Consider the following 21,294-nt stretch of genomic DNA (forward strand, 5'->3'; position numbering starts at 1 on the left):
GTGTGTGTGTGTGTGTGTGTATGTATGTAAGAGACAGAGAAGCAAGAGAAGTTGAGATGCTCCGGTAGTAATGTTGGACCAGCTAGACTCCATTATTTCTTCACCTCTACCAAATATATCCTCCGTCATCCGCCTCTCCTTCCTCTTCCTCTTCATTCTCCTCCGCTTCTTTCTCTTCCTCATCCTCCCATCCTACCCCACTGCCAAAATCACCTGAATATGTCAGCGCCTCATCTGGAGAAGAGGAAGAGCGACAAAGAGACAGAGACAGACAGAAGGATGGGAGAAGAGGAAGAGAGACAGAGACAGACAGAGGGATGGGAGAAGAGGAAGACAGACAGAAGGATGGGAGAAGAGGAAGACAGACAGAAGGATGGGAGAAGAGGAAGACAGACAGAAGGATGGGAGAAGAGGAAGACAGACAGAAGGGAGAAGGAAGAGAGACAGGCAGAGGGATGAGAGAAGAGGAAGAGAGACAGGGATGGGAGAAGAGGAAGAGAGACAGACAGAGGGATGGGAGAAGGAAGAGAGACAGAGACAGACAGAGGGATGGGAGAAGAGGAAGACAGACAGAAGGGAGAAGGAAGAGAGACAGACAGAGGGATGAGAGAAGAGGAAGAGAGACAGACAGAGGGATGGGAGAAGGAAGAGAGACAGAGACAGACAGAGGGATGGGAGAAGGAAGAGAGAGAGGGATGGGAGAAGAGGAAGAGAGACAGTGGGATGGGAGAAGAGGAAGAGAGACAGAGGCAGACAGAGGGATGGGAGAAGGAAGACAGACAGAGAGACAGAGAGACAGAAGGATGGGAGAAGAGGAAGACACAGAGGGATGGGAGAAGGAAGAGAGACAGAGACAGACAGAGGGATGTGAGAAGAGGAAGGAAGAGGGATGTGAGAAGAGGAAGAGAGACAGTGGGATGGGAGAAGAGGAAGAGAGACAGTGGGATGGGAGAAGAGGAAGAGAGACAGTGGGATGGGAGAAGAGGAAGAGAGACAGACAGAGGGATGGGAGAAGGAAGAGAGACAGAGACAGACAGAGGGATGGGAGAAGAGGAAGACAGACAGAAGGGAGAAGGAAGAAGACAGACAGAGGGATGAGGAAGAGGAAGAGAGACAGACAGAGGGATGGGAGAAGGAAGAGAGACAGAGACAGACAGAGGGATGGGAGAAGGAAGAGAGAGAGGGATGGGAGAAGAGGAAGAGAGACAGTGGGATGGGAGAAGAGGAAGAGAGACAGAGGCAGACAGAGGGATGGGAGAAGGAAGACAGACAGAGAGACAGAGAGACAGAAGGATGGGAGAAGAGGAAGACACAGAGGGATGGGAGAAGGAAGAGAGACAGAGACAGACAGAGGGATGTGAGAAGAGGAAGAGAGAGAGGGATGTGAGAAGAGGAAGAGAGACAGTGGGATGGGAGAAGAGGAAGAGAGACAGTGGGATGGGAGAAGAGGAAGAGAGACAGTGGGATGGGAGAAGAGGAAGAGAGACAGACAGAGGGATGGGAGAAGGGGAAGAGAGACAGACAGAGGATGGGAGAAGGAAGAAGACAGAGACAGACAGAGGGATGGGAAGAGGAAGAGAGAGAGGGATGTGAGAAGAGGAAGAGAGACAGTGGGATGGGAGAAGAGGAAGAGAGACAGTGGGATGGGAGAAGAGGAAGAGAGACAGTGGGATGGGAGAAGAGGAAGAGAGACAGTGGGATGGGAGAAGAGGAAGAGAGACAGTGGGATGGGAGAAGAGGAAGAGAGACAGTGGGATGGGAGAAGAGGAAGAGAGACAGTGGGATGGGAGAAGAGGAAGAGAGACAGTGGGATGGGAGAAGAGGAAGAGAGACAGTGGGATGGGAGAAGAGGAAGAGAGACAGTGGGATGGGAGAAGAGGAAGAGAGACAGTGGGATGGGAGAAGAGGAAGAGAGACAGTGGGATGGGAGAAGAGGAAGAGAGACAGTGGGATGGGAGAAGAGGAAGAGAGACAGTGGGATGGGAGAAGAGGAAGAGAGACAGTGGGATGGGAGAAGAGGAAGAGAGACAGTGGGATGGGAGAAGAGGAAGAGAGACAGTGGGATGGGAGAAGAGGAAGAGAGAGTGGGATGGGAGAAGAGGAAGAGAGACAGTGGGATGGGAGAAGAGGAAGAGAGACAGTGGGATGGGAGAAGAGGAAGAGAGACAGTGGGATGGGAGAAGAGGAAGACAGACAGAGGGATGGGAGAAGAGGAAGACAGACAGAGAGACAGAGGGATGGGAGAAGAGGAAGACAGACAGAAGGATGGGAGAAGGAAGACAGGGATTGAATTAATCAATGTACCTGTATCCAAATATGACATTTCATTCGAGTTGACTTCTGTTCCCTGCATGTATACTTCCTGGCTTTGATCAATTCCATCTATTTAATCCGAGAAATACATTTGCTTAAAAAAACAATGAGTGAATTTGACAGTGGTGAGGTAAAGGGCATGTGTTTGACTTTGTCTGGGTTTTAATGGCTATTTCTGGACCCTGCCAGGGGAGCCATTCTTATCAGGAGCAGGTTCCGTACAGCCAGACAACCATTTATCTTGAAAGACTTTTCTCTCAGCGACAAGCGACCCTTTAGAATGCAAATGATCCCTGACAACATGGTTTGAATGTGGCACTGTGCCTGACTGCTAGTGGTGCTGTGGACCTGAGCCCTAGCTGACGCATAAAGGGTGCATTGTACTGAGTGTGTGTAGGGATTTGTATCGAGTGTGTATGACAATCAATATAGACGGTGTGTGTCGAGGTTCTGCAACGAGTGTTTGAGCATGTGTTGGGGTACAGAGTGTGTGTGACGGGTCAATACTGATCATTCGACAGTGTATGGGTATCAATACTGAGGGTGCGAGGGTGTGTGTGTTTTGGCGTAACGCTTGTGTGTGATGGTCTGTAGCCAACCCAAGTATGTGCGTGAGGTTCTATATGGAGTGTGTGCCAGGGTTTTCACCATCAGTTTGAGATTTGAGAGCAATTGAACACTGATGGGGGTCTTACCACAGTCAGGGTTGCCATGGATTCTGGAGCTGGCTAGTTCCCCACCGTGTTGGTCGACACACCAGCACTCTCCCCTGGCCTGATCACACTGTAGCTTTCTATAGTATCCATCCTCATCACAGCTAGGGATGAACAGGCCTAAGACACACACAAACAAAGGGAAGTTACATATGGAGGCACACATGCTTTTTTAGAGCGAATAAATCTATATTTGCATTGCGGTGTATGTGATGTTACATTTCCATTAGCCTACTCCATTACATATATGGGGCGGCAGGTAGCCTAGTGGTTCGAGCGTTGGACTAGTAACCGAATCGTTTCGAGATCAAATCCCCGAGCTGACAAGGTAAAAATCTGACGTTCTGCCCCTGAACAAGGCAGTTAACCCACTGTCCCTAGGCTGTTATTCTATATAAGTATTTGTTCTTAACTGACTTGCCTAATCACTTGTGATTCCAAGTCTATTATTGACTATTCATTATCCTATGATTTTATATATTTAATTATACATTTTGTGGTTTGCATTAGAAGACAGCTTGGTCGTTTCACATGACAAAAAGGCTCGTTTTCACATGATTGTAGAAAGTAATATATATAGTCATGAAGGTGATCCAAACATGAACACCTGTGGCCTATAATAGGCCTAACTGCTGTGGGTGCAGCTATAGGTGCACATTCTTCTACTTCCGGCGCCGACAGAGATGGATGGCCGCCTCGCTTTGCGTTGCTAGGAAACTATGCCGTTTTTTGTTTTTTTACGTGTTATTTCTTACATTAGTACCCCAGGTCATCTTAGGTTTCATTACATACAGTCGAGAAGAACTACTGAATATAAGATCAGCGTCAACTCACCATCAGTACGACCAAGAATATGACTTTCACGAAGCGGATCCTGTGTTCTGCCTTTCAACCAGGACAACGGAATGGATCCCAGCCGGCGAACCAAAAAACGACTCCGTAAAAGAGGGAAACAAGGCGGTCTTCTGGTCAGACTCCGGAGACGGGCACATCGTGCACCACTCCCTAGCATTCTTCTCGCCAATGTCCAGTCTCTTGACAACAAGGTTGATGAAATCCGAGCAAGGGTAGCATTCCAGAGGGACATCCGAGACTGTAACGTTCTTTGCTTCACGGAAACATGGCTCACTGGAGAGACGCTATCGGAGGCGGTGCAGCCAGCGGGTTTCTCCACGCATCGCGCCGACAGAAACAAACATTTTCTGGTAAGAAGAGGGGCGGGGGCGTATGCCTTATGGCTAACGAGACGTGGTGTGATCACAGAAATATACAGGAAGTCAAATCCTTCTGTTCACCTGATTTAGAATTCCTCACAATCAAATGTAGACCGCATTATCTACCAAGAGAATTCTCTTCGATTATAATCACAGCCGTATATATTCCCCCCCAAGCAGACACATCGATAGCTCTGAACAAACTTTATTTGACTCTTTGCAAACTGGAATCTATAGATCCTGAGGCTGCATTCATTGTAGCTGGGGATTTTAACAAGGCTAATCTGAAAACAAGAATCCCTAAATTGTATCAGCATATCGATTGCGCAACTAGGGCTGAAAAAACCTTGGATCATTGTTACTCTAACTTCTGCGACGCATATAAGGCCCTGCCCCGCCCTCCTTTCGGAAAAGCTGACCACGACTCCATTTTGCTGATCCCTGCCTACAGACAGAAACTAAAACAAGAAGCTCCCACGCTGAGGTCTGTCCAACGCTGGTCCGACCAAGCTGATTCCACACTCCAAGACTGCTTCCATCACGTGGACTGGGATATGTTTCGTATTGCGTCAGATAACAACATTGTCGAATTCGCTGATTCGTTGTGCGAGTTCATTAGAACGTGCGTTGAAGATGTCGTTCCCATAGCAACGATTAAAACATTCCCTAACCAGAAACCGTGGATTGATGGCAGCATTCTCATGAAACTGAAAGCGTGAACCACTGCTTTTAATCAGGGCAAGGTGACTGGTAACATGACCGAATACAAACAGTGCAGCTATTCCCTCCGCAAGGCTATCAAACAAGCTAAGCGTCAGTATAGAGACAAAGTACAATCTCAATTCAACGGCTCAGACGCAAGAGGTATGTGGCAGGGTCTACAGTCAATCACGGACTACAAGAAGAAAACCAGCCCAGTCACGGACCAGGATGTCTTGCTCCCAGGCAGACTAAATAACTTTTTTGCCCGCTTTGAGGACAATACAGTGCCACTGACACGGCCTGCAACGAAAACATGCGGACTCTCCTTCACTGCAGCCGAGGTGAAGGTGATTTAAACGCGTTAACCCTCGCAAGGCTGCAGGCCCAGACGGCATCCCCAGCCGCGCCCTCAGAGCATGCGCAGACCAGCTGGCCGGTGTGTTCACGGACATATTCAATCAAATCCTATACCAGTCTGCTGTTCCCACATGCTTCAAGAGGGCCACCATTGTTCCTGTTCCCAAGAAAGCTAAGGTAACTGAGCTAAACGACTACCGCCCCGTAGCACTCACTTCCGTCATCATGAAGTGCTTTGAGAGACTAGTCAAGGACCATATCACCTCCACCCTACCTGACACCCTAGACCCACTCCAATTTGCTTACCGCCCAAATAGGTCCACAGATGATGCAATCTCAACCACACTGCACACTGCCCTAACCCATCTGGACAAGAGGAATACCTATGTGAGAATGCTGTTCATCGACTACAGCTCGGCATTCAACACCATAGTACCCTCCAAGCTCGTCATCAAGCTCGAGACCCTGGGTCTCGACCCCGCCCTGTGCAGCTGGGTACTGGACTTCCTGACGGGCCGCCCCCAGGTGGTGAGGGTAGGCAACAACATCTCCTCCCCGCTGATCCTCAACACTGGGGCCCGACAAGGGAGCGTTCTGAGCCCTCTCCTGTACTCCCTGTTCACCCACGACTGCGTGGCCACGCACGCCTCCAACTCAATCATCAAGCTTGCGGACGACACAACAGTGGTAGGCTTGATTACCAACAACGACGAGACGGCCTACAGGGAGGAGGTGAGGGAAAATAACCTCACACTCAACGTCAACAAAACTAAGGAGATGATTGTGGACTTCAGGAAACAGCAGAGGGAACACCCCCCTATCCACATCGATGGAACAGTAGTGGAGAGGGTAGTAAGTTTTAAGTTCCTTGGCATACACATCACAGACAAACTGAATTGGTCCACTCACACAGACAGCATTGTGAAAAGGCACAGCAGCGCCTCTTCAACCTCAGGAGGCTGAAGAAATTCGGCTTGTCACCAAAAGCACTCACAAACTTCTACAGATGCACAATCGAGAGCATCCTGGCGGGCTGTATCACCGCCTGGTACGGCAACTGCTCCGCCCACAACCGTAAGGCTCTCCAGAGGGTAGTGTGGTCTGCACAACGCATCACCGGGGGCAAACTACCTGCCCTCCAGGACACCTACACCACCCGATGTTACAGGAAGGCCATAAAGATCATCAAGAACAACAACCACCCGAGCCACTGCCTGTTCACCCCGCTATCATCCAGAAGGCGAGGTCAGTACAGGTGCATCAAAGCTGGGACCGAGAGACTGAAAAACAGCTTCTATCTCAAGGCCATCAGACTGTTAAACAGCCACCACTAACATTGAGTGGCTGCTGCCAACACACCGACTCAACTCCAGCCACTTTAATAATGGGAATTGATGGGAAATTATGTAAAATATATCACTAGCCACTTTAAACAATGCTACCTAATATAATGTTTACATACCCTACATTATTCATCTCATATGTATACATATATACTGTACTCTATATCATCTACTGCATCCTTATGTAATACATGTATCACTAGCCACTTTAACTATGCCACTTTGTTTACATACTCATCTCATATGTATATACTGTACTCGATACCATCTACTGTATCTTGCCTAAGTTGCTCTGTACCATCACTCATTCATATATCTTTATGTACATATTCTTTATCCCCTTACACTGTGTATAAGACAGTAGGTTTTTTGGGGAATTGTTAGTTAGATTACTTGTTGGATTATTACTGCATTGTCGGAACTAGAAGCACAAGCATTTCGCTACACTCGCATTAACATCTGCTAACCATGTGTATGTGACAAATAAAATTGGATTTGATTTGATTCTTTCCCAACATTAACACTTCTGAAATGCATCTGAATAGGAACATAATGCACACTGAATAGACCCATTGTGTGGAGGGACCTTGATAGTCCAACAATAGACCAGCAAATCACTAGAATGCTAATAACCCTAAGATTGTTTTACAAAAAAAATCTGTCTTTAATTTCTGAGGAGGTCCAATGGAGCTACAATGAGACCCAACTTTGGAACTACAGAACTCAAGTTTGTCCTCTCTGTGCGTGGAAGCAGAATCCTGGGGCGGATACACCTATAGAAAGAAACGAGATCATGGCCAACAAATCCATCTGGAAATGCACTGAGTGCCATTCATACTCGTGCCGAGGTTGCATTGTCCTCATTGACAGGGTTATCTCCAAGGTATCTGGAGACCACAACCACATCCCGGATGGAAAGCAGATTGAAGTCCGACAGGTACTGAACAACTTGAAGAAGAGGAGTTTGGAGACTGAGGAAAGCACGCTGCATGTTTTGCTGCTACACACTGCTACATCGGGCCGTGACAGGTGTTGTAAGGCATTATTTGCCCTCAGAAAATAACTTGAAAAGGTGTATACAGAGGCACTGGCAGAAGAACAAAGACAAGCAGATGTCACCGGTACTGACTCCCGTTCCTGGGGGCAATGGTACGGCAGTGGGTGGAGGCCAGGTTAGACCTGCAACCCTCTCCAACCTCGTAATATCTGAGCTCTATTAAACCACGCATTGTGGAGACCTGTTCCTCCAACACAACAGTGGGCCAGGCCCAGACGGGCTTCTGATCTTAACAACCAAAGACAACTTGGAATTCCTGTGCAACTGCGATCCCTGGCTTGCCAACTGAACATTCGAGAAGGTCCCACGTCTGTTCCAGCAGGTGAATACCATCCATGGATTTCCCACATATTCACCAAATGAAGACGACCTGATGCGACAGGAGCACGTGATTGCAGCAGCCATTATTATGTTGCCCAATATTTCTGAGGTAGGCATCATCCTTCACTAGCCTATTGAAGTTGTTTTAAAGGGATAGTTGACTCTTTTTTTGTTGTTGCTTGTTTACGACATCCCTGGGCTGTGGTTGTTTCCTCCAAACCTTTAAAATATTTGTTAGCTGGTTATTAAGCAAGGTTGAGAATAAGAATACGAATCTGGCTAGATTTTTGGAGAACGTAGCAACGCTAGTGGAAATGGGTAGTTTCAGTTAGTGATGCATTCAAAACCATAAAATATGGTTTTGAATGGGGGGTAAACATCAACATACAACAGCCTACTATTTTGTATTTTTTTGCGGACATACACTTGTGCCTTCCTTGCACTGAAGAACTTGAACCTGGATCTGAAACCAGAATCCGTCATGACTGACTTCAAGCCAGCAGCTCCCATAAAGGCCTTCAAGAAGGTGTTTCCGGGAATCCACAACCAGTGATGCTTCTTCCATCTGGGTCCACTTTTTAGGCAGCAACTACCCCGCTGTCCTGAAGTGGCATCAAAGTCCTGGAGAGACCCCGACTTCGCCCTCCACATCAAGATGCTTCACAGGCTAACATTTGTCCCCGCCCGCTAAAGTGGTGAGATGTTTCAAGGAGATTAAGCTAAATCTGTTCTTTCAGGATCCAGCGCTGTCTACATTTGTGGCCAACTTTGAAGACACATGGATTGGGCGCCCGACGGGCAAGGGTAAAAAACAACGCAGAAGAGCACCGGAATTTTCCATGGGTATGTACTTGTCTAGATGTCTGTAGGCCAGTCATTTCATTAGTACATGCAATGTTATTATACTACTAATAACACTAAATAATCTAACAAAATAGGCCCTACTAATAGGCTAATAATTATATACTAATAGTAATGTGAGTATAACATGTATAATAGGCTATTGCAACAAGGTTAAAGACAATGGCAAATGGGTGTTTAACATGTTTCGATCTTTGGACTTCAGAAATGTGGAACTACTAAGATGCTGTCCTGAAGGACATGGGGAAGGCCAATAACATCACAAAGGGCTGTTGTCTGTCGTTTGTGGGGCATATTACCTATTCCACAGTGACAAAACCCACAATTTGTTAGTTCTTCGATGCCTTGCAACTACAACAGCATAGGATGACACTGCAGAAGGAGCAGTACCTCGCTGGTAGTCAACCGCTACTAAAGTTGCAACTTCTGCACAGCAGCGAGCAGGAATTGAAGCAGCTCGTGGAGGACTGCCAGAATAAACCACTGGCTGTGTACCCGAGAGGCATCGCCACCTTCAACCACACAGGAAAATGACTGCCCTGCAACACTTATGAGAACAGAGAGCAACTCTCAACTGGCACACCTGTTCATGACACCTTACTGCATTGTTCATTCTTTTTTGGTTTGTTATTTTCGGTCTTTGGTGCTTATTTTTTATCACTGTTGGAGAACCAGGCTATTTGTAAATAAAATGTTAATTGTGAGTTTTATTTTTCTTCATTTATTCTGTTGACTCAAGAGATCCATGTTCAAAAAGCATTTGACTTGCTGATGTGTGCAGGTTAACATCTACAGTTAGACCTGCATACAGATGGCAGATCTTAATTTGAGACAGTTTGCTACAGCAGGAAAATAATTCAAGGAAAAAGTTAAACTTAAAGGCCTTTTTAAACCTTAAACACAATACAAGTTAGAAATGTCATGCATTGCAGGAAAGTTCCCCTGTAACAGGGTGATTAAAGATCCTCCGTCTGTAGGCCAGTAAGCTATACATTCTGGCAAACCATCAGCCATATTTCACATTTCATGAACACATATCCATTCATTAAGGAGTCAGGAGATGGAGGTGAATTACTGTCAGTACCATAGAGATTGTCATTCTATCTAATTCTAATACTCTATGGTGAGCATACTACTGCTGCACCAAGGGGCTGGCTAATACAAGAGAACAAGGACAGACATGCTCTGAATCTGGACTAGTTAACCTTTACAAGACTGCTGAGATACTTTGGAATATATCAGCATCTACTGTATGTTATAATAATATAATATATGCATTACTATTTAAACAGCCTCCTACAGAGGGTCAGAATTTGCTCCCCAAAAAGGAATGACATTGGGATAGGATGTCATAAGACTTCTATAATGTAAGTGCAGAATAAGTTGAAAAATGTGTTCATGTAAATAAATGACATAACATTGCATTGGGTTGTGTTCTTATCAGCTGAGGCAGCCCTCTAGTCCCTGAGTGATTGGCTTTCAAGGGAACTGTGTCTGAGTATCACTGGCAGAATATTCCCAGCCTCCTCTCTGCTCCACTCCGTGTCCTTGAGGAGCCTTGATACACAGCTTAGCCAAGTCAGCAACACACACACATACAGTATACACACACACACACACAGTACCCACGATATGCATGCATGCACAAGCACGCACAAACATGCAAACACACACAAACACGAAAACCTCACACACGATATACACCGAGTCTACTAACAAGGAACACCATTCTAATACTGAACTGCATCCCCGTTTGACCTCAGAACAGCCTCAATTCGTCGGGGCATGGACGACAAGGTGCCGAAAGCATTCCACAGATAGGCTGGCCCAAGTTGACTCCAATGCTTCCCACAGTTGTGTCAAGTTGGCTGGATGTCCTTTGGGTGGTGGACCATTCTTGATACACACCGGAAACAGTTGGGCATGAAAAACATCAGTGTTGCAGTTCTTGACACACTCAAACCGGTGCGCCTGTCACCTACTATCATACCACGTTCAAAGGCACTTAAATCTTTTGTATTGCCCATTCACCCTCTGAATGGGACACATACACAATCTATGTCTTAATTGTCTCAGGGCTTAAAAATCCTTCTTTAACCTGGCTCCTCCCCTTCATCTACACTGATTGAAGTGGATTTAACAGGTGACATCAATAAGGGATAACAGCTTTCACCTGGATTCACCTGGTCAGTCTATGTCATGTTCCTAATGTTTTGTACAGTGTATTGCATCAAATCAAATGTATTTATATAGCCCTTTGTACATCAGCTGATATCTCAAAGTGCTGTACAGAAACCCAGCCTAAAACCCCAAACAGCAAGCAATGCAGGTGTAGAAGCACGGTGGCTAGGAAAAACTCCCTAGAAAGGCCAAAACCTAGGAAGAAACCTGGAGAGGAACCAGGCTATGTGGGGTGGCCAGTCCTCTTCTGGCTGTGCCGGGTGGAGATTATAACAGAACATGGCCAAGATGTTCAAATGTTCATAAATGACCAGCATGGCAGCATAAGGCAGAACAGTTGAAACTGGAGCAGCAGCACGGTCAGATGGACTGGGGACAGCAAGGAGTCATCATGTCAGGTAGTCCTGGGGCATGGTCCTAGGGCTCAGGTCCTCCGAGAGAGGGAAAAAAAGAGAGAATTAGAGAGAGCATATGTGGGGTGGCCAGTCCTCTTCTGGCTGTGCCGGGTGGAGATTATAACAGAACATGGCCAAGATGTTCAAATGTTCATAAATGATCAGCATGTTCGATTAATATGAAGGCAGAACAGTTGAAACTGGAGCAGCAGCACGGCCAGGTGGACTGGGGACAGGTCCTCCGAGAGAGAGAAGGAGAGAATTAGAGAACGCACACTTAGATTCACACAGGACACCGAATAGGACAGGAGAAGTACTCCAGATATAACAAACTGACCCTAGCCCCCCGACACATAAACTACTGCAGCATAAATACTGGAGGCTGAGACAGGAGGGCATCACACACACACGCACAGTCCACATTGTGTCACAGACACACACTGCCATGTGGTTAGCATCACACACACAGTGGTGTAAAGTACTTAAGTAAAAATACTTTGAAGTACTACTTAAGTACCGTTCTTGAGTATCTGTACTTTACTTCACTATTTATATTTTTGACTTCACTACATTCCTAAAGAAAATTATGTACTTTTTACTCCATACATTTTCCCTGACACACAAAAGTACTCAAAGTACTCAATGCCTAGCAGCACAGGAAAATAGTCCAATTCACACACTTATCAAGAGAAAATCCCTGGACATCACTACGGCCTCTAATCTGGCAGACTCACTAAACACAAATGCTTTATTTGTCAATTTTGTCTGAGTGTTGGAGTATATCCCTAGCTATCCATAAATAAATAAAAACAGGATCATTTGTCTGTCTGGTTGGCTTAATATAAGGAATAACAAACATATATTTTCACTTGTACTTTTGATACTTAAGTATATTTTAGCAATTACATTTACTTTTGATACTTAAGCATATTTAAAACCAAATACTTTTAGACTTTTACTCAAAAAAATGTTTTACTGGGTGACTTTCACTTGAGTCATTTTCTATTAAGGTAGCTTTACTTTTACTCAAGTATGACAATTGAGTACTTTTTCCACCACTGCACACACACACCCTGGTTCCTGCAGACCCTAGCCGTTTGTCTGTATGGAGCTATAATCCACCGGGCTGATCAGGGGATTATCCCTGCCTTCTGCTTGGCATCTGTTTAATGAAACTCCTCAGTGATTCACACACACACACACACATTGTGCGCATACATACACTAACGTGTGGCACACACTGGCACACAAATGTTCACTCAAGCACAAAGCACACATGTTCATCTGGGAAACGTGAATCATGCAGGAACATAATGCATACCCAGTTTGTTCTTGCCTCCCTCCTGGACTTGGATCCTCTCCAGCTCAGCCAGGCAGGGGGGCTCTGAGAGGGAAACACATCAATGCTTCAGTTCATCACTCCAATACACACAAACACTAAAGCACACGTGTGCGTGTGTACACATTGGGTTGAGCTTTAATTGGTCAGTCAACGGTAAACTTTGAAATCAAGGCGTAGGAAATCTGTAGAAAATAATTGAGAAGTCAAACATTCACACAAATCTCCCATTATTATGCATGATTTAAATGCTACTTTGAACTACTGTGTTTCTCAGGTTCCCCCCTCTGTAGGCTATGCAGTGGACTTGGACTCCACAGAAGCCGTGCCCAAAATGACACCCTATCCCCTACATAGTGCACTACTTTAATGGGCTCTGGCAAAAAGTAGTGCACTAGACAGGGAATAAGGTGCCATTTGGAACAGAGTCAGTGGCTCCAGCCAGGTCCAGTGGTAAACACAGGTCTCGTCTGGTTTCTGCTCGGCTGCTTGGCTGACACACATACAGTCTGTGAGAGTTCTGGGAGGACCAGCCTGTCAACAAGCTACAGTCATGTTGTTACTGCACAATGGTGGTCATTCCCCCAAAACAACAATGGGGGAGACAAACTGTGACGGACTGTGAGAGGGGCAAAAAGGGTGAGGGGCGAGAGAGAAGGGAGAGGACACAGAGTTTTCTATACCTGTATGTTGTGTAGCCATGGCCACAGTAGGGAACTCTGAATGCCAGGTTACATGAAAAACACACATAACTGCACACGGACACACACACATTCCACCCCCCATCTACACACACAATATCCCCCATATTCACTCTCTGGAAACAGAGTTACCAGGCAACGGTGCAGACCTTAGCGTCTCACTCTCTCTCACACACACCCACCCACAGTGACACACACTCTGTCACTCCCTCACAGACACACACCCCTCTCCCCGCAGTATACTCACTCTCACACACACACACACACACACACACACACACACACACACACACACACACACACACACACACACCCCTCTCCCCACAGTATACTCACTCTCTCACAGACACACACTCCTCTCCCCACAGTATACTCACTCCCTCACAGACACACACTCCTCTCCCCACAGTATACTCACTCTCTCACACACCCACAGTGACACACACTCTGTCACTCCCTCACAGACACACACTCCTCTCCCCACAGTATACTCACTCCCTCACAGACACACACTCCTCTCCCCACAGTATACTCACAGACACACTCCCTCACAGACACACACACCTCTCCCCACAGTATACTCACTCCCTCACAGACACACACTCCTCTCCCCACAGTATACTCACTCCCTCACAGACACACACTCCTCTCCCCACAGTATACTCACTCCCTCACAGACACACACTCCTCTCCCCACAGACACACACTCCCTCACAGACACACACTCCCCCCACAGTATACTCACTCCCTCAGACACACACTCCTCTCCCCACAGTATACTCACTCCCTCACAGACACACACTCCTCTCCCCACAGTATACTCACTCCCTCACAGACACACACTCCTCTCCCCACAGACACACACTCCTCTCCCCACAGTGACACACACTCCTCTCCCCACAGTGACACACACTCCTCTCCCCACAGTGACACACACTCCTCTCCCCACAGTACACTCACTCTGTCTCCAGAAGCAGAGGCACCACTCGGCTGTAGAAACCTTCCCATCCCTGTAGGAATCGCAGGAGTTAAAGAAGGGTCGGATGCAGACCTCATACTTGTCCAGGTTAATGGCTGCCAGCTCGGCCTGGTCCAGATACAGATCACTGTTGGTGTCCAGTTTTGAGAACATCCAACCTATAGAGTCCTTACAGCTGGCCACCACGTTCCTGTCCATGACTACAGACAGAGATATGAGACACATATTAGAGAGAGACACACACACACACAGTGAAAAGGGGGAGGGGGAATGAGTTATAATCTTCATATACAGATCAAATATTTATAACAGTGGTAGACGTCAGGATTACAGTGAGTAAAATGTCACTAGATTGCAAAAGAAAGGAGAATGTCTTCACTGTTGCATCTGATACAGTATGTTGCTGGTCCTATTTTAATCTGACCTGATGCAGTGCTGGCCCTATAATAACTTAGCTGTCTCATTTTTTCTTCTTCTCGTCTACTGTATTTGTTTACTTTATTGAGACATTTATGCAATGACATAGGGTGAGACAGACAGGTGGGATAAGGAGATGAAAGGGTTGGAGCGGAATTTGAACCACCATCTCTGGTGGGGAGAGGAGATTACGTTACCTCTAGACCCCAGGCTCTGCATCGGATCTATCTCTTACCTGATCCAGTCTTAGCCACTGCTGGGTTGCTGCCTCCAGTCTTGCTGTTGTTGTTCAGCTTGGCATTGCCCTGCAGTAGCTGGAACCAGTCCCTCAGCCTCTCCCCCAGATCAGAGAGGTCCTGCCCTGTACAACTATCTGAGAAGGAGAGAGAGAAAGATTGCAGTTTTGTGTGTGTGAGCATGTGTGTGCATTTGGGCGTGTGTGCACATTTGTGTGTTTGCATGTGCGTACTTACCATGCTTAACCTCTGTCTCTGTGATGGGCGCTGTGGTTGGACAGGGACAAAGACCTGAACACTTCATAGTCAGCTCCTTCCCTGTGAGGCACCCCTGCTGCTCCAGTTTACACTGCAACACACACATTTCTTACCAGGCTATGTTTCTCTGTGTTTTGTGGTGATTATCAGTGAATTAAAACACGGCTGTTGTGTTGTCTCTCCTGAATCTAGAACATGTACATAATGGTATAGATACTGTTAGAGGTGAACAGTGTCCAAAGATATACAACACAATGCCAAAGGGTCTTGATAAATAGCCTCAGAGGAACAGGAGGTCCAGAGGGTTGTTGTGGTGAGGCATCTCTCGCATGTGTTTTTAGTGATTTATGCTTTGTCTTCTGGGACTGTCTCTGACCTTGTTGAGAAATGATATGTTGAAGAGGAAAACAGGAAATGAAAAGACTATGCTCTATTCATCTAAAGGCTTGTTTCGGAGAGAGATTCAAATTAAGGTGTACAGTCAGTCGACAGTTACCTTTATGAATATTTAATCTGTATCTGGGATTGAAATAAATTCCCCCGTCACTATGTGTGTTGCTATACCTGTGACGCGTAGTTGTGTCCGTCAGAGCCACACACAGGAACAGAGGAGGAGATGGGGCAGGGCCGGCATCCTCCCTCAGGAGACCTCAGGGAAGGCTGCTTCAGTCTACAGAGCACACACACACACACACACAGTAGTTGAGCAGGATGCTTCACCCAGTACACAGAGGGAACAGAGGTTCTATAATGCTTACCATGGCTTGGTGGCTACAATAAAGTACTTCCCCCGTTGAAACATTACAGTAAACTGAGTTGTATACATCAGTTTGTTTTGAATGAATTCCACCTCATAATAATACTATATATTTATATTGCATTTAGTGAAAGCTTGTGCTGTTTTCTACCCGGTAACACATCCACAGACATGTCCTGAGGATCCTTCCTCGTATCATAACAACCACAGGGTATTTATAGAGCTAGAGTTAAACCTGGGAACGTAACTGTGCAGTACAGAATGCCTAGAGGTGTTTAATCATCTGTCTACAGCACAGCAGCAGAATCCTTCAACCTCAGGCTGTAATGAGGGAAAAGCACTTTTAGGGCGCTAACCATAGCTGTGACAACCATTCTGTGACAGCATACTGTATCTAGTCCTTGAAGGCCACAGTGTGTGCTTGCGTTAGTATGTGTGTGTGCACTCACACATTTGTCTCTTTGAGTGCATGGCAAGTCAAATTCATCAACCATCTTTCTTGAGGGCTAGACACACTCACCTGTGCTCAAGCTTTTTGCGGTTGACACACACAGCCCTTTGGTATCCCTGGGCGATACACACCTTGTGTCGGCTACACTTCACCTTCTGACAGGGGTCCTTGGTGGTGTCAACATCTATGGACAGACAAGGAGATTAGACGATAGAAATCTCTTGGTGTTTCTCGCCTTCTCCCTCCCCTATATCCATCTCATTTTCCGTGCCCTTTTCTGAGGAAACGAGAAGAGCAATCTTTCTTCCTTCCTTTCTTCCGTACGTGTGTTTCTCACCAGCTCTCTCTTCCTGTGACTATCCGGTTCTCTTTTGCTCTTTGCTTGCCTCTTTCCATGCTTGACGTAAACCTTCTGCTGTGACCACTTTCTTATTTATTTGACCTTTATTTAACTAGGCAAGTCAGTTAAGAACAAATTCTTATTTTCAATGACAGCCTAGGAACTGTCTTGTTCAGGGGCAGGATGACAGATTTGTACCTTGTCAGCTCGGGGGTTTGAACTTGCAACCTTCCGGTTACTAGTCCAACGCTCTAACCACTAGGCTACCCTGCCGACCCTCCTCCCCATCTCTATTTTCTAAGTTACTTTCCTTCCATTAACTTACTAGTTGCAAAACAATGTAAGCGTTTGCATGTCGGATGGTGTTAGTCTAAAAGTGCTGTTCAACATGACTACTCATTCATTTGGCAAATAATGGCAATATTTACATGTCTGAAGGTGGAAGTCCACCCTTCCTCACATAGCCATTACAGTGACATGGACATCAACTTCACTACCCAGTAGATAAAGCCAATCAACAGGCCTTCCAGGTCCAGATGCTGTCAATTATAGGCCCCCTCTGTTCTTAGGTCTAGGGGGAGGACCTTCAAGGGACTGTGCTCTTTCAATGGGTCTGTTCCAGGTGGTGTTGCTCTTGTGTTCTGACGTGTCAATTAGCATGTGGTTCAATGCTAAAACCATGCATTTAACACTTCCTCTGTAGTTGAGCATTGCATGTATAGAGACTATACAGTATGTTATGTAGAGGAAGACCTAGGCGCAATTATGTTTTTTCTTCAAGGGGCCTAGATGGATTTTGTAGATGGTCTAGAATTGTATTTCTTCTAGCTGTGGTGCTGTGAGGGATAGCAACTTCATATCCACGCCCTCACCTGCACCTGAAGCTAGAAGTAAATCAGAAAGCAGCGTGCCAGCTGGCTTGTGACGGAACCCAGCTGAATCTCATGGATTAAAAGACTTCCTCCAGCGATTTTTATACTTTTTCTGTTGAAAAGCGATATCCCAAGAATAAATACAGTAAAGTACACACAATAAAGGGTAAAAAAAAATGTTTTAAGCAAAATAGTGTTTCTAAACACAACTTCAAACTTCAAGGAGTAGGGCATTCAAGGAGTTGGTCTGATGGGAATCCGTGATCCCCCCTGCTTGAGGAACAACAGAGGAGCAAAAGAAAACAAAAGAGGAAAGTCCCCTGGCATGGCTGAGGGAAGACATTTTGAGTTGGGTGGTGCTGCCAGAGGGGTGTAATAAAGGCCCATAATAAAGCATTGCATGCATCTATAATTGAATTTGCGTAGTGGAATACAGTTGAGCAGACAAGTTTCTAGGATTTCCACATTTTAAACAAATGTGCAGGGTCTGGATTTTTTCAATTTTTTTTTACATGATGGATAGATGACATTAGCATAATCATTTTTAATACCACACAACTAACAGAAATGAGTGGCTACTCTGACAGTGACAAGCAGAGCAATAAAAACGACCTGGTCTTGAATGCAAACAATAGTCCAGGCCAATTATGAGACAGATATAATCTCTAGAAACAACGGCTTGTGTGATGATACGAGCTCTCTAATCACGTTGAACCACCCTTCTCCATTCATGCCTGCCAAGTATAAACATTTCCATTTCTATAAACTCCATTACTGCTGTTGCATTAAACGTATGAGTGCACCATTTGTTTGTGCAGTGAACGGTGTAGGAGCCAAATAAGTTAAATTGGTCCAATTATTCCAGTTCATGATGAATTTCAGTTGTATGTGTGTTTGCCACTAATCCCCTGTCAAGCGTGTGTGACCCCTCTACAGGTCAATGGAGAAAACTGTTAAAAAGAATACATGCACCAAGGCCTGCACATCTATCACTCCAGTGTTTAATTGATCAATTGTAATTATTTCGCCACTATGGCCTATTTATTACCTTACCTCTCTAATCTTACTTCATTTGCACACACTGTACATAGACTTTTATATTGTGTTATTGACTGTACGTTTGTTTATTCCATGTGTAACTCTGTGTTTGTTTGTGTCGCAATGCTTTGCTTTATCTTGGCCAGGTAGCAGTTGTAAATGAGAACTTGTTCTCAACTGTTCTACCTGGTTAAATAAAGGTGAAATAAAAAATAAAAATGCTCCAAGGCCTACTGGGAGTGTTTGGAATGGCAGCACACAGTATTTTGACCATACCAGACTAGGGTTGAATAGCTTGAACCTGGTTACCGAGATTTACCGCCCAAAACCACTCCCTTTTCCCGGGATAAATAATTGTGAGAAACCGGTAAATTATAATAAATTATTTATATGAACAGCATGACATGAAAGGGAACTGTTACATTATATGTGATGTCTACATCTGGCTCCTCTACGGCCTTCTCTCTGCATGATGAATCATCAACGCTCAGGGTGCGGACAGACAGCCCATCTCAGTATGGAGCGCAGTTCACAATGCATGTAGAGCTATCTCATCATGGTAACCTTTTTCCTTGTGACAGGTAGGCCTACATTTGCTGCAGCATAGCCTATTCTACAGTAATATAATGCATAATAAGCTTCTAATGTACAGCCTATGTCTCTTGCACAATACACACGCTGGCCTCTCTCCTTAGAAAACGCTCCTTAGCGAGTCCTGTTATGTTTTTTTTTTTAACAAACAAACACTTGTTCTCAGTTGAAGCTGACGTTTATCTCAACGAGTAGCATCTCATAAAACAACAGAAATAGTACCACCAACTCACTTAGTCATTTCCGATAAAAAACATATAAACAAAATAGACTGTCCAATTGATGATAGGAATCATGGATGCTATAATAGACAATCAGTGATCCCCACCCCTTTTAAACTAGGCATGAAAGGAGGTGATAAAGTGAAGGTGATCAGGTCTAGAGCGCACACTTAGAGGGTTCAGAGCGGGTGCTGCAGCAACAGCAACAGATGCCTGTGGGGACGGCACTTGTACTTCAGCTAGGGCCAAGGGAACGTCTGCCACCGGTAGTGAACCACTCAAGGTGGCATCAATGGCAGAGTGGGGACATGCAGGAGGTGGCACCTTCCTCAGTCGGCTGGCATGCCAGCGAGAGCCGTCAGTCAGTTGAAATGTTGCTGGGCCCAGCTGACGTCAAACATGACATGGTGTTGACAAGAAGGTGCAGAGCAGCTCTATAGTGCAGCAGAGTTTGCGACAAGGACTCAGTGAAGGAGCAACCCTGAGCTAGGTGAGCCCTCAGTCCATTTTTCAGGGTTTGATTGAACCTCTTCCTGGGGAAGGTAGTAGGCTGTTCTGATGTGCTTGATCCCCTTGCTTTGGATGTTGTTGCTGACCTCGACCGTGACCAGCTGAGGGGTCAGTGTCCGTGTTCAGAGTTGCAGGCAGTCTCCAGATAGAAAAGAGCATATCCAGGAAGTTTATAACGGCCCCTATTGTGACAGGACCCATGGGTGTGACCTCTGGCCATTTTGAATGTAGGTCATATGCAACCACCAGGAAGCATTGGCGATGTGGCACATTGTAGAGATCACTGCAGATGTCCAGTTGGATATGTTCCCATGGACGGGAGGGCCAGGCCAGTGTCTGCAGTGGTGGTGGCAGAGGTGGGCCTGTCTTTCCACTGACAAGGCATGGAGCACAGTCACGTACTAGCCCTTTGATATCATGATCGATGCCAGGCCACCATACCAGGTCCCGGTAGCGCTGCTTTAGCTTCTCAGTGAAAAGGTGGCCCTCATGAGCCGTGGCCAATACTCATCCTCTGAGGCTGCTTGGTATGACAGTGCAGTTTCCGTGACCCAGACATATGTCATTTCAGCATGACAGCTCATGTTCGAACTTGGCATATGGTTGGAGTTCCGACGGGAGCTGTGCAGGCCAGCCATTGGATACGTATTCCTGTAAGATCATGAAGGTGGGGTCGTTGGTTGATTCTTGGGTCAGCTCCTTGAGCAACACTATCTTGGAGAGGTGAGTGTAGGAGCTGGATTAGGTCCTCCTCGGAGTTAACCTGGGCAGAGTCTGATTCGACTGAGCACGAAAGGGGGTCGGCCACCACATTGTCCCTGCCCGGCGTAAACTGCAGATTAAAGTTATACTGCTGGAGGCGGTCTGACCAGTGGTACATGCGGAGGGGCTTGTGACCCGACCCTGAAGTAAACATCAAAGCTGTGAGGGCCTGGTGGCCGGTGTGTAAGGGTGAAAGAACGTCCGTAGAGGTAAATGTGCCACCGCTAGCAGGCCCAGACACATGCTAGTGCCTCCCTCTCTCCAACAGAGTGGATTTCTATTTCTAATTTCTATCAACATGTTAAATGTGCAACCAGAGGGAAAAAAATATAGATCACCTATACTCCACACACAGAGACGCGTAC

The 21,294-nt window shown here is 46.1% G+C and overlaps 1 protein-coding gene across 2 annotated transcripts in view; it reads right to left on the reverse strand.

Moving 5' to 3' along the window:
- Nucleotides 1-21,294, reverse strand: part of spock2 (SPARC (osteonectin), cwcv and kazal like domains proteoglycan 2) — a 77,615-nt gene continuing 56,321 nt past the window's right edge. For both annotated transcript variants that reach the window (XM_024428899.2, XM_024428890.2), the window contains 8 exons: nucleotides 16,665-16,779; nucleotides 15,952-16,057; nucleotides 15,367-15,478; nucleotides 15,129-15,266; nucleotides 14,458-14,676; nucleotides 12,779-12,841; nucleotides 3,009-3,146; nucleotides 1-234 (listed from right to left, as the gene is read on the reverse strand). In XM_024428899.2, the coding sequence (XP_024284667.1) occupies nucleotides 107-234; nucleotides 3,009-3,146; nucleotides 12,779-12,841; nucleotides 14,458-14,676; nucleotides 15,129-15,266; nucleotides 15,367-15,478; nucleotides 15,952-16,057; nucleotides 16,665-16,779 (1,019 nt within the window). In that variant the 3' untranslated portion in view covers nucleotides 1-106. The remainder of the gene's footprint in view (nucleotides 235-3,008; nucleotides 3,147-12,778; nucleotides 12,842-14,457; nucleotides 14,677-15,128; nucleotides 15,267-15,366; nucleotides 15,479-15,951; nucleotides 16,058-16,664; nucleotides 16,780-21,294) is intronic.

The sequence above is a fragment of the Oncorhynchus tshawytscha genome, linkage group LG01 (genome assembly GCF_018296145.1).
Source record: "Oncorhynchus tshawytscha isolate Ot180627B linkage group LG01, Otsh_v2.0, whole genome shotgun sequence".
Taxonomy (NCBI): Eukaryota; Metazoa; Chordata; class Actinopteri; order Salmoniformes; family Salmonidae; genus Oncorhynchus; species Oncorhynchus tshawytscha.